Source organism: Lynx canadensis, chromosome A3 (genome assembly GCF_007474595.2).
Source record: "Lynx canadensis isolate LIC74 chromosome A3, mLynCan4.pri.v2, whole genome shotgun sequence".
Classification (NCBI taxonomy): domain Eukaryota; kingdom Metazoa; phylum Chordata; class Mammalia; order Carnivora; family Felidae; genus Lynx; species Lynx canadensis.
Window position 1 is genome coordinate 88,434,644 of NC_044305.1, and position 12,426 is coordinate 88,447,069.

At 39.4% G+C, this 12,426-nt stretch overlaps 1 protein-coding gene across 5 annotated transcripts in view; it reads right to left on the reverse strand.

Moving 5' to 3' along the window:
• The window catches only part of EXOC6B (exocyst complex component 6B), a 611,818-nt gene that overhangs the window by 143,209 nt on the left and 456,183 nt on the right, over positions 1–12,426 (reverse strand). Inside the window, exon 21 of one of the 5 annotated variants that reach the window (XM_030310837.1) lies at positions 8,061–8,369. The exons of the other annotated variants lie outside the window; for them this stretch is intronic. Coding sequence (XP_030166697.1) covers positions 8,352–8,369 — 18 coding nt within the window. The 3' untranslated portion in view covers positions 8,061–8,351. Of the gene's footprint in view, positions 1–8,060; positions 8,370–12,426 lie in introns of those variants that run through there. 5 annotated transcript variants of the gene reach the window in all.

Below are 12,426 nucleotides of genomic sequence, written 5' to 3' on the forward strand. Positions count from 1 at the left end.
AAACATTAGACATAACTTCTAAGTTCAAAAATAATAATGGCTAATGACAGAATATAAAACTGATGACCCCTTCATAAGAAAGACTCTAAGCAAATTAAGAATTAAAAGACACTTGCTCAACTGATGAAGGACATTAAAAACTTACACTTATCATTATATTTAATGGTGAAAACTGAATACTTCCCCAGTAAGATCAGGAACAAGGCAAGGATATCTGTTCTCAGTACTTCTATTTGACATTGTGGTGGGGGTCCCAGTGCAATCAGGCAAGAAATAAAAGGCATCTAGTTGGGACAGGGAGAAGTAAAACTGTATTCAAAGATGTCATAAATGTCCACCTAGAGAACGCCCCCAAATGTATAAAGTACCACTAGATCTAATAAGTGAGTTTAACAAGTTCGAAATTCAAGGTCAACATACAAATCCCAATTGTGTTTCAATACACTAGCAATGAACAATTAAAAACTGGCATTAAAAGAACAACACCACTTACAACAAACATGAAATACTTTGAGATAAATCTTACAAAACACACGCAAAGTTTGCTGAAAAAAACAAAGCACCGATGAGAGAAACCAAAGACGTAAGTAAATGGAGAGATAGACTATATACGTGGATTAGAAGATTCAATAGTGCCAGAATGTCCATTCTCAAACTGATCTAAGAATCCAGCAAAATCCTAGTCAAAATTCCAGCAAGCTTTTTTGTAGGAATCGACAAGTTGATTCTAAAATATCTGTGTAAAGGACTTAGGATAAACAGAAGAATTTTGAAAAAAAAGATGGAGTTCATAACATACTATCTGATTTCAAGATTAATAGAAAAGTAAGATCAAGACACAGTAAAAGGACAGACACAGATCAATGGCACAGAACATAAAGTCCAGAAATAGCACAATACATACATGGTCAATTGACTTTTTATTAAATGTGTCAGGGCAAATCACCAGTGAAAGCATAGTCTTTTGGAATGAGCAGGGCTGGAACAACCATAGGTTCTACATAAAAATTCAAAACATAACCATATCTTATATTATACTGAAAAATTAATTCAAAATATTATCATCAGAGACCTAAATGTAAAACTTAACATTATAATCTTTGGAGAAAACATAGGAGATATCTTTGTAACTCTGGGTTAAGTAAACATTTCTTAAGATAGGACACATAAGTCTATGTGTCCTAAGCAATGAAAAAAAATGATATCATTATTAACTATGTATTATTAAAATAAAAAATGCGAACTTTTCAGAAGATACTGTTAAGAAAACAAAAAGCCAGACTGGGAGAAAAAAGCTGCCAAACACATAACTGATAATGGACCATTAACCAGAATATAGAAAATTCTTTTACAGCTCAATAATAAGAATTAAAAAAATTTTTTTTATTAGTTTTCTTTATTTTTGAGAGGCAGAGAGAGACAGAGTGCATGTGGGGGAGGAGCAGAGACAGGGGAGACACAGAATCGGAAGCAGGCTCCAGGCTCTGAGCTGTCAGCAAAGAGCCCGATGCGGGGCCCGAATTCACGAACCGTGAGATCATGACCTGAGCCGAAGTTGGACACTCAACCGACTGAGCCATCCAGGCACCCCAATAATAAGAATTATTTTAAAAACTGGACAAAAGACTCAAACAAACACTTCACAAAAGGAGAGAGATGGATGCCAAATAAGTATACAAAATGAAATTCAGCATCAATAGTCACTATGGGAATATGCATTAAAACCACCCCAAGATCCTACTACATACCTAATAGGATGGTGCAAATAAAAAAAAATCAACAATATCAAATACTAGTCAGGGTAAAGAGCAACTGCAACTCTCATATATTCCTGATGGAAAAGGAAAATGGTAAAGGCACTTTGGAAAAGAGCTTGATAGCTTCTTGCAAGTTAAACATATACTTTCTCTATGACCCAATTATCTCGCTCCTAAGTATTTACTCTAGAAAAATAAAAACACATGTCCACACAAAAACCTTTACACAAATGGCTTTATTCATGAAAGCTCTAACTGGGAATAATTCAAATATTCATCAACTGATGAATGAGTAAACAATCCCTAAAATGGAATACCATTCTGCCATAAAAATGAATGGACTACTAATAAATGCAACAATATGGATGAATCTCAAAAGCATTATGCTAAGTGTGAGAGGCCAAAATTAAAAGTATGATTCCATTTATATGACAAAACTATAGTGTCAGAGATCAGGGCAGTCATTGCCGGGAGCTGGGAATTGGAAGAGGAGACTCATCGCAGAGGCGTAAAGAATTTTCTGAGGATGGAAATATTCTTGGTTTTTGTGGCGGTTATATAATTGCATAAGTTTGTAAAAATTTACAGAGCTGTATATCTAAGAAGGATTAATTTTACTATACGTAAATTATGCCTCAATAAACCAACAGACAAAAGACCGTCACACCAAGCGTTGAAGAATATGTAAACACCTGAGCTCTCTCAGTCACTGCTGGTGGGTGTGGAATATGGCACAGCCACTTTGGAAGAGTTTGACATTTTTAAAAATAAAGTTAAACATACACATACCATGGACTCAGCAATTCCACTGCATGTACTACCCAAGAGAAATAAAAGCATTTATCCACATAAGCACTTGTACATGAATGCTCATAGCAGCCGTGTTCATAGTATTCCAAGACTAGAAACAACAAAATATTAATAAATACAACAGGTGAATGACTAACTAAATTATTATATATCCATATAGAGAAATCTCACTCATCAATTAAAAAATGAGCTACTGATACATTCAATACCATGGAGGAAGCTCAAAATACTACACGGAATGAAAATAAGAATATAAATTCTAGAATTTTATAGATACAATGTTATTTTACATTTTTTTAGACTTACTTTTTAAAATCAATTTTATTAAGATATAATTTATATACAATAAAAATAAACCTATTTTAAGCATACAGTTCCATGGGTTTTGATAAATATATACATCTATGTAACTACCACCACCACCAAGAACATTTCTATCATGCCAAGAAGCTCCCTTGTCTTTCTTTCTCATCAGTCCTGTCCCCTTGTTCCCAAGCACTGATCTACTCTCTGTCCCTATAGATTAGTTTGTATTTTCTAGAATGTTATATAAATTTTAGAATTGGATTATCAAATAGTTCCTTTTTATTGATGAGTGACACTTAGGTATATCATAATTTATTTAGTCATTCATTATATTTATGAACTAACGTACTGAAAACAGACCCTGGGCTATAAAAAAAGAAGACTTTATAATAATTTATAAGGCTTAAAATGCTGGAGTAAGCATTAAATAAGATAACATAATCATGTTACTTAATATTTAGTAAGCATATAATCAAAGATAGCGGGAAACTGCATCTTAGGTCAAATAATTTGCCAAATGTCACAGCTAGTAACCCGGGTCTGTCCAATTCCAAACTTCACGCTGTCCTAACACCCAGTACAGGGTTCCTGGAATTTGTGGATATGGGAGAGTCCTAATTTTCCCAATGTTTAAGGGGTTGAGACATAGAAGGGAGACACTAGAAGTTTAAGAGGCCAACCGAGAGTTTTGTTTCTCCACACTTACAGGGTTTGGAAAATTGCTAAGTGTTCAGCATTTAGAAGAGACTAACCAGCTCTCTGCTAACATACTGGGAACAGATCTTAAGTCCCTGGATTGACTAGGATCTTGCCTATGTAACTAGTTTGCCAGAGCCAGTTTTTCTTTTCCACTGGATATTCTTAGCAAATGTTACAGAATAAAATGTGAGAAGGGAACACCAGAAGCTAATCAAGGAAAGTGAACTGTCCTTCTACACCAGTGCTACCAGAAGGGCTTCATGACCAAGTTCAACTTTATTTCACACATAAGAATCCCTTAGTCATATCATCCTTCTCTCTGGCCATATTCTCAATGAGTCATTTTGTTCTTGAAATCAAGAAAGACTAAGAAAGAAATGATCCTGGTTAATCAAGAAGGAGCTACTTTAAAAATGAGACTCTCACAGATCTGACTGTTTAGTTGTGTCTGAAATTGGTCCCTTTGCAGCTCCCTGCCTCATGGTATGTGCCCTACACAAGGCTCCTTCCTAGGTATACCTGTCTCAGGGAGTCAGTCTTTCCTGACTCTATCTTTGCCTCTGCGACTTGCTCAGTCTGGATTGCCTTCCACTGTAGCTTTCTTTCATTTGGTTCCTATTCCATCTTTGCTTCCCCCTTGAGACTTAACATTTTAGACTATCCTTTTGGTTCCCTACTTTACTGATGTTGTCTGGTTGCCCTTTCCCAGTCAGTCTTATCTCATTTCTTTATGCATTCCTAGGAACCTGCCTAGAAGGAGGGTTTTAATTTTCAGATCAGGGTTGTAGATGCTCTTTTTGGTCCTTGTTCTCCAGGAGCCCAGGCTTGCAACTGTGGCTCCTAGGTAGTGAGTTCTCTTACAGTTAAGGGGGCTTCTTCCTTGGCAAATTGAAATATGCCTCAATTCCCTAAACCTGGACCTTTGTTGTCACTCTCTGCTGCCCTCCAGCGGCTGTCAATAGATGCAGTAGTTAGCTAGATTGAGGCCTGGCTCTTGGCCCTTTCCAGGCTTGTAGCTGTTCTCTAGTAGGACACTAAGGCAGTGCAGTTAATGAAGATGAGATGTGTGTTCAGAATCCATCAGGTTTTATTTAATGCTGCCAGTACTCCTGCGACAGACTTTGATACCACTGCTACTTCCAGGGAAATTCATTGGTAATGACTCACTTGACCTTTCTCCCGAAAATGTGATTATCTCAGAAAATCCACAAATTCCACGTGTGTGGGTTTGCATATTCAGGCTGTGTGTTGAGATACGGGAGAAGCCTCCCAAGTTCCTGAGGCTTGGCGTGTTGGGAGATGCAGACAGCGGTGCAGAACTTCACGCTAGCCCAGGCAGCATGCCTCACAGGTCACCTCGGTCAGAGGATCACCAATGCTGTCCCTGAGCAAAGGGAGAAACTACCAGGTAGCTTTCACTACACTATGCTTATTAGCTCCTCCCACAAGAGCTTGATTTGGAACAAAACTCTAGCCTCTGAACTGAGAGACTTGGCTATAAGGCTATCCAGAGTGACACTGGCACTGTGCCCACTTTAAAAGCGGCCATCATGCTATTGGAGCAACGGGGTAGAAGATAGTTGCAGACTAGATGCACACTTCTGGAAAAAGTATGTCTAGCATACACTGGAAAGGCTGTTGTATGCTCTGGTGGAACCCCTAAGTGGCCCAGCTTTGCCAAGTAGGAAGTGCTAGACAACTCTGTTGAGCGAGCTTTAGATTAGACTTCCTATCTAACCCGAGACTGTGCCAATATGGGTTGACGGCAACAATGGATAATGTTAACCTGGGGTTGGGGCGATCCATGAGTCAAAGGCCAAACCCAATGTATTGTTCATGGGAAAACACATCCAACGTCTGGTGTTTTGTCTCCTACTACCCAAAAGATTATCTACAACTGCTCCTAGCTAGCTAAAGTTCCTTCCACATAACTTCTTTCCACATAACTGCTATTAATACAGCTTAAGGACCCTGACAGGGCCCACAGTGCCTGTCATTCACGAGTCAGCATTTCCAGACACACAAACTGTCTATAAGAGGGAGGGCCTTCAAAGAGGCTCAGAAGCTACCACTTTACCAAGTACAAATGGGCAAAGAACCGAGTGTCTCCCACCTACATTCGTGCTAAATGGCTAAGCTTCCTCTCCGAGGAAAAGCAAAGCCCCTGGAAAATACAAAGCGGTGTTCATCAGACCTTTCACCTTCCTTTCATGGACCCCAACTATTCTCCACTGTGAAAAATCAATGAGGAATCTATCTCTTATAAACTATCATGATCTCAGTGTGGCTGGCATCCACTACTAATACATGCTCCCTTTTCTCTGATTCCCAACCTCTTGAAACAACTCCATGAGACTTTAAGAAATTAGACTTCTGAATTGCTAAAATGATTTCCATAGTGAGAGGACAATGAATAGAAAATGGTCATCCCCACATGCTATGATGTCATTTGGACTGTTAAAATGTCTGTTTTTTTTTTCCTAGCATTTAAATAACATCTTACATGATTTTCTATACCAAAGAGTCGCACCTGCTCAGATATTATTTCATGAGATCCTGGTCTGGAAAAAAAAATGGATTCTATGTTAAATCAAAACAAACAAACATACAAACAAAAAAACCTGAGACAGAATTTCTGAGTGCATCTCCTTCCCTAGTTGAGAGGCTAGTATGAAGTGAGACAAAGTTTCAGCAGTTCTAGAATAGACTTTCCTCCAATCAACCAAGGGCATTGGGTAAATCCCAGAATGTGTTACATATTACTGGCAATTCCTTCTATAAATTTTCCATGGCAGCCCAGTTACATAAGGAAAGATACCTGATTTTCAGTGGCAGCAGCAGCATCTATCTCAGTGGCTGAAGACCTTATCTACCTGTGCCCCATCCTGTGTGTGCTGATCTAGCCTTGGCTTACATGAGGTCATAAGTCTAGCTCGGTGGAGTCTATTCTCAGAAACGTTCCTATCTCTGTTTTTTACAGAACCAGACCAAAGGCGTAAGCTTTCCCCAGCTCGGGAACAGGAATCATTTGCGGTCAGAGATTCCTTTGAGGTTAAAGGTATCACCCTGGTGCTGTCAAAATAACATGGGCACAACAATTTTGTCAAAACAACCAGAAAACCCTACTTTCAAAAACCAAAGGACCACCCTCTGAAGCGTTTCAAGATGGCCATCTTATGTATGCCAGGCTGCCAAATCACAGCTACAGGTTCTTTTCTGAAAGCCTGTGTATCGGTGTACAACAGACTTGGGCTGGCCCTGGGGATTTGCAGAAAGCTCTGCGGCTGTCCCTAAAACTGACCAATACAGCATCAATATAAAAAAGAATCAAAATCGAGACCAACTGGCAACCCCTTGGATGCAGTTGTTTTATTCCCAACTACACCACTAGAGTCACTATAATAGTGCTAGGGACAGTGTCCAATGAATGAATGAATACTTCTGATTTAGGGAGGTCTATAAAGTTTGCTTGCTTTATCTATGTTAAAACATGGACTAGGGTCTGTAGGAACTTTTAGTACCTCTGTCTCAGCAAAGAGATTTGTGCAGATAGTCTGTTATTATTACTTTATCTTCTTCCAACCACCAATGCCTTTGGGATAGGATGACTCTGGATTTCATTTCTGAAATGACATTTAACCACATATACATGCTACCACACCAGTAGTGCAGATGATCTTTTCTAAGATAATGTGCTTAATGGCTTAAACCATTCCTTCTGACCCCTCCATCCACATTAGTCATAGTAATGGCATCTTCCAATTCCATGAGTTATCGAGCTATTTGATTTCTGAACCCTGGCGCAGATGACTCCCAGTTTTACTGGCCACTATTTATTCAAGATCATACACAATCTGAAGGTCAACAGAATATTTCAGGTGAGCACTTGGGAGAGTAGTTCTACCTCCAGCGTTACTGGCCCATATACTTCACTACCAGAGGATTTGAGGATTTACACACCACTCTATTTTCCTCCACCTAGAACATCCTTTCACAAAAACATCCCCCTACCAACTCTCCCCACACCTCTCATTTTCTCCACCATGACTCCTTGGCAACTGCTCAGTAAACATTTAGGAAAACTATAGGCCATCCCCCGCCCCCCACCAAAACCTCCAGGTTACATCCCAGCAAGTTAAAAACCAGTATTAAGAAGTACATGTGGGAAATGACTTTCTTCCTGTTAAATAGGGCTTAACCGTTGTGACGAAATGTAGAAGATTGCCACCTGAGGCCTTTTTAAGATGTAGGCCCGCCTTACCCTGATGCAGGCCTCCTCTGTAGTTTCCTAAAAGTTAGGGGTTGTTTAGACTGGCTAGGGAGAAACCTTAAAAAAAGAAATTCTATTGACTATATATCATCTTGTTATGTGCGGTATCAGACAAATTCAGTTTTTCTATCAATTGGTATTCTACTGAGGCTAACACGTAAGTGGTTATTAAGCAAAGTTAAGATCTTTCCACATGAGCCTAGATCAGTAGAGCAAAGGGGGGATGTTCCTCTTAGTGGGAGTGGTTGTTCATTAGACTTGGGAGCAGAAAAAAGAAGAAAAGTAGGCAATTTGATTCAAAAACCAAAACTTTACTGAACAGAATGAAGACAGGCTGGGAAACAGGAAGGGCAGTTCTGCATAGTTAGTTTCTGAGCTGTTCCCAGGTTTCATACCTGACGGAGTGGACGGTCCTGATTTCACTTTTACGCCTCTAACACGAACATCAGAATTCTTTCAACGTCTCCAAAGAAATATACAACTATTTCTCTTAGGTCCTAGAGTTGTTGTTAAGGCAAGTTAAGTGCCTGCAATGGAAATGCACCGTGTTTACTTTAGTCAGAAGGTTTAGAAATTGGGGAATAACTGGCCTAGAGGGAATGTCACCAGCTCCATCTAAAAAAAGCCGCAGATATCTTGGGATGGCTTTGCTGTTTGAGAGTCGTTGCCAACAAGCTCCATTCAGGAGATCTGATGCAATGTCACAACCTAGTTCATTCAGCTCTATAAAAACTTAGTATATCGGAAGTAAGCAACAGTTGGGGCCAAGGAACAGAAAATAATGTGATGCTACTAAAGAAAAGAATCCACTCAAACCTTTTCCTGTTGGTCAAATATGTACGGTGAACAGCTGGGAATTAAATGAGTAATATAAATAATTAATTATCTAGGGAAGTTACGATTCCCTCACAGTGAATGTAACAGAAATGTGAAATGTTTCAGGGTAGCCTACAATAAGCAGTGTTTGCTGAGAAGGAGAAGACATAAACAAAACCAACCAACCAAACAAACAAAAAAACAGGTCCATGAGGAAGCTGAATAGTAAAAGTAAGAAATGAAGAAGAGAAAGTAAGAAATGGGGTTTTAAAAAGATTAGTCTAAGACTTAAAAAAAAGGAAAGATAGTCTAGATCCTAGTTAAAACAACTCCATATATGTTTTTAAACAAAACTTAAAACTGGCTATTCTCTATGCTTAAAACACTTTCCTCCCTCACCAATGCCTGGTTTCTATCAGTTGAACTTTCCACTATTTTAATGCAGTATTTTATAACTACTTAGGCTCCCGAAGACCTCTCCACTCCATGGCCTCTTTCTGCAATTATAGATGCATAGTTTGTATAAAGGTCTTATATCCCAACCGGAGGATAAACTGAAGTTGATTTCCCCGCTCTTTGATTTTGGGCTGGCCCTGTGACCAGCTCTAGCCCATAAGATGTGGTGGGAACGATGGCTTGCCAGTTCCAAGTGTAGACCTTAAGGGGTTTGCATATTTCCCCTTGCTCTTTTGAAACCTACCAATACGCCATGTGATTACGCCTGGGTTAGGCTGCTGGTGGATGAGAGACCACATGGAGCAGAGAAGAGTCAGTCTAGCTAAGACGCCCTAGACCAGGCAGTTCCTAGTGAATCTAGTACCTGACCTCAAGGTGTGAGTGAGCCCACAGAACCTATCCTAATTGCTCATCTGTAGAAACTTGAGTTAAATAAATGATTCTTCTTTTAAGACAAGGCATTTGGGTGCTTTGTTATGCAGCAAAACACAACGAAATAATTGAAACATATGTAATAGCTTCATCCTTCCAATGTAATGCTCACTACAGACTGACTTATATTAAAATTAAGTATTTGCTGATCACTTCTTTGCTCCTGGAGGTCAGAGACTGTATGATATTCACTTCTGTATTCCCACAGCACCGGGGTTGTGCTCTGTTCACGGTAGGCACTCAGAGTTTGACAAAATAAGCTGAAATGAAAATCAACGGAAGTTCAAATTCTAATATACATTAGTATTATCTACTGAATGCTTAACAAAAGAAGAAAAACACAAACCAGAGTACTGGTAGAGAATCCAGTCACTACTGAGAATCTGCTATGGACCTTGTATGGTAATTCCCAATGATGAAACATTAAGGGCTGGCAGCTACTAGTACTTGGAGTGCATATGCCACTTCAGGATAGCTAATAAGTGGGCCCTTTAAGTTGTCCTTGTCAAGATCTAACATTAACCCGAAGTTGGATTTTGATAGCGATTCACACACATATTTGAACACATGAATGTGAAGTCATACTGCAATCCTCCTTTTATGGACTTGGGACATTTAGTGGCAAAGGAGATTTTGATTTGCACTAATTCACATTATCATTAACAGCAGGTTTTCTAAGCCTAGCAGTCTGACAAATGAGATTTGCACATAAATGTACATTAACTATGAAGTGCTGTACGCATATAAAATATCATGAAAGCTTGTGTAGTCAAGATGTCATTTCACTCTTCCTTAAGAAGTAGGAGACTGAGAATAGACAGGACAGGTGGGAAAGGATGAATCGTTTTGCTATCCGTATCTAAATTGAGTCCTAATTGAATTTCTATAGCTTTTAAATGACACTGTGCTATTACACTCTATGCAGAGATGATCTCATCAAATATTCTGTGTTTTGATTATTTTAAAATTATTCACTTGACAGTGTCTGAAACACTCTAAAGCAAGGCAACACAAAAGTACGATCAGAATGAACATGCTCATAAAGCAGTGAGGCAGATACAGTCAATGACAGTAAAAGAACACCCTTGCTGCACTGTAACCGTGGTGCTTTGCATGGGTGCACACCCCAGAACTTGCCCTAACTTTAACTTCTTCCTTTAACTTCTGCCATGCCTGCTTAATATTGTTACGTCAGACTCAGAAAGAACATGATGATTAAGTCAGTCACTAAGCTAGAAAACTGAATCAGGATCTAATGAGGTTTAGACCGGTTAGAATGATAAAAATCTGTGTTGTTAACAATGTGAAAGAAACACATAGACCGAAGAGAGTAGAGTCTCCAATCTGTTTCATAAAATCGAATGTGTGAGGACTCCTTGAGGAGTGGGTCTCAATGCTATACATGTGATAAAGACTCAATTGCTAGCAGAGAGGATGCTCAATAAATCAGGAGAGGAACCCTGTCCCCGAAATTGTGATGCATTAATAAAAACATAAAGAACCAGAGGGTCAGAGTTCAGCGAGACAGATTTTAGCCAACTTAAGAAATATCTTTCTAGGGGCGCCTGGGTGGCTCAGTCGGTTGAGCGGCCGACGTCGGCTCAGGTCATGATCTCTCAGTCCGTGAGTTCGAGCCCCGCATCGGGCTCTGTGCTGACAGCTCAGAGCCTGAAGCCTGTTTCAGATTCTGTGTCTCCCTCTCTCTGACCCTCCCCTGTTCATGCTCTGTCTCTCACTGTCTCAAAAATAAATAAAACGTTAAAAAAAATTAAAAAAAAAAGAAATATCTTTCTAATAATCAGGTTGTCATAAGGAGGCCCTTGCTGTCTTGGGGTGGCGAGTTTTCTTCAAGGAGGATACACAGGCACAGTCTGGGTGCTACACATGGTTTCAAGTATCAAGTCAAAGGTTATCCTGCATGATTTTTCAAATGAGTCCCAACCCCCAAATTCCATAATTCTATTATGGGATTCCGAAGGAAACATGCAGAAGGACAACATACTCAAAGGCACTTAATCATGCTTCATTTGAGGTCCAGATATCTCCTTTGGAAACATACTCCCAGGTTTTCTCCTGATAGTTTGAACATCTCCATAGTTCAGAAGAAGTCCCCTTTTAAAAAGATGCTCATTTTAAACAAGTTGTGAGAATAATGAAGATGGACTGCAAAGAGATCAATATTTTCAGAAGAGAACAGGGAGGGATAATTTTTCTCACAATGATTCCACCTACCTGAGGGCTGCTAATAAAGAGCTACAGCCTGAGAGCTGGGGAAGTTTTTCAAATGGTCTAGGTAAGGAAAGTTATTGTTTTAACAGAGACAGAGACAACTAGAAATTAGGTGACTGATTCAATAGGAAGAGACACACTCTTCTTCTTAGTAAAATTTAGGAGTTTTGGTTTCTCCTGCTAAAATATCATAAAAGGAAGTCTGAGAACAGAAATGTAACAGCAAGTAGGAACTTAAGCATAAACACCAGTGCTCACTGAGAGCCCACAAATACTTGAGCATTCATCCCCGGCTCAGATCCACCTTATTTTGGCTGTGTTTTCTAACTTACTCCCTTAGTTAACATTTTCTGTGAACACCAGTTGCTTTCCATAGGGACCAAAAACCACAAACTAGAGAGAATGACCACACTTCCTTCTCATGAATAGTGAGAAAGGAAAAATTTTTTCCTTGGATGTGGCTCTCCAATGAAATTCAGTTTCTGCTTTCCAAGAAAAGCCAATTGGCTCAGAAGTTTCTGAGAAGAAACAAGGGAGAAAATTCCAACAGATAGCACTCCACAAAACCCTAAGGCAAAATCCCAATCTCCCAGTCTCACATCAGCCAAGGGGTTAAAACCTGAATGTCTCAGTTGAGTTGCTGAATCCACA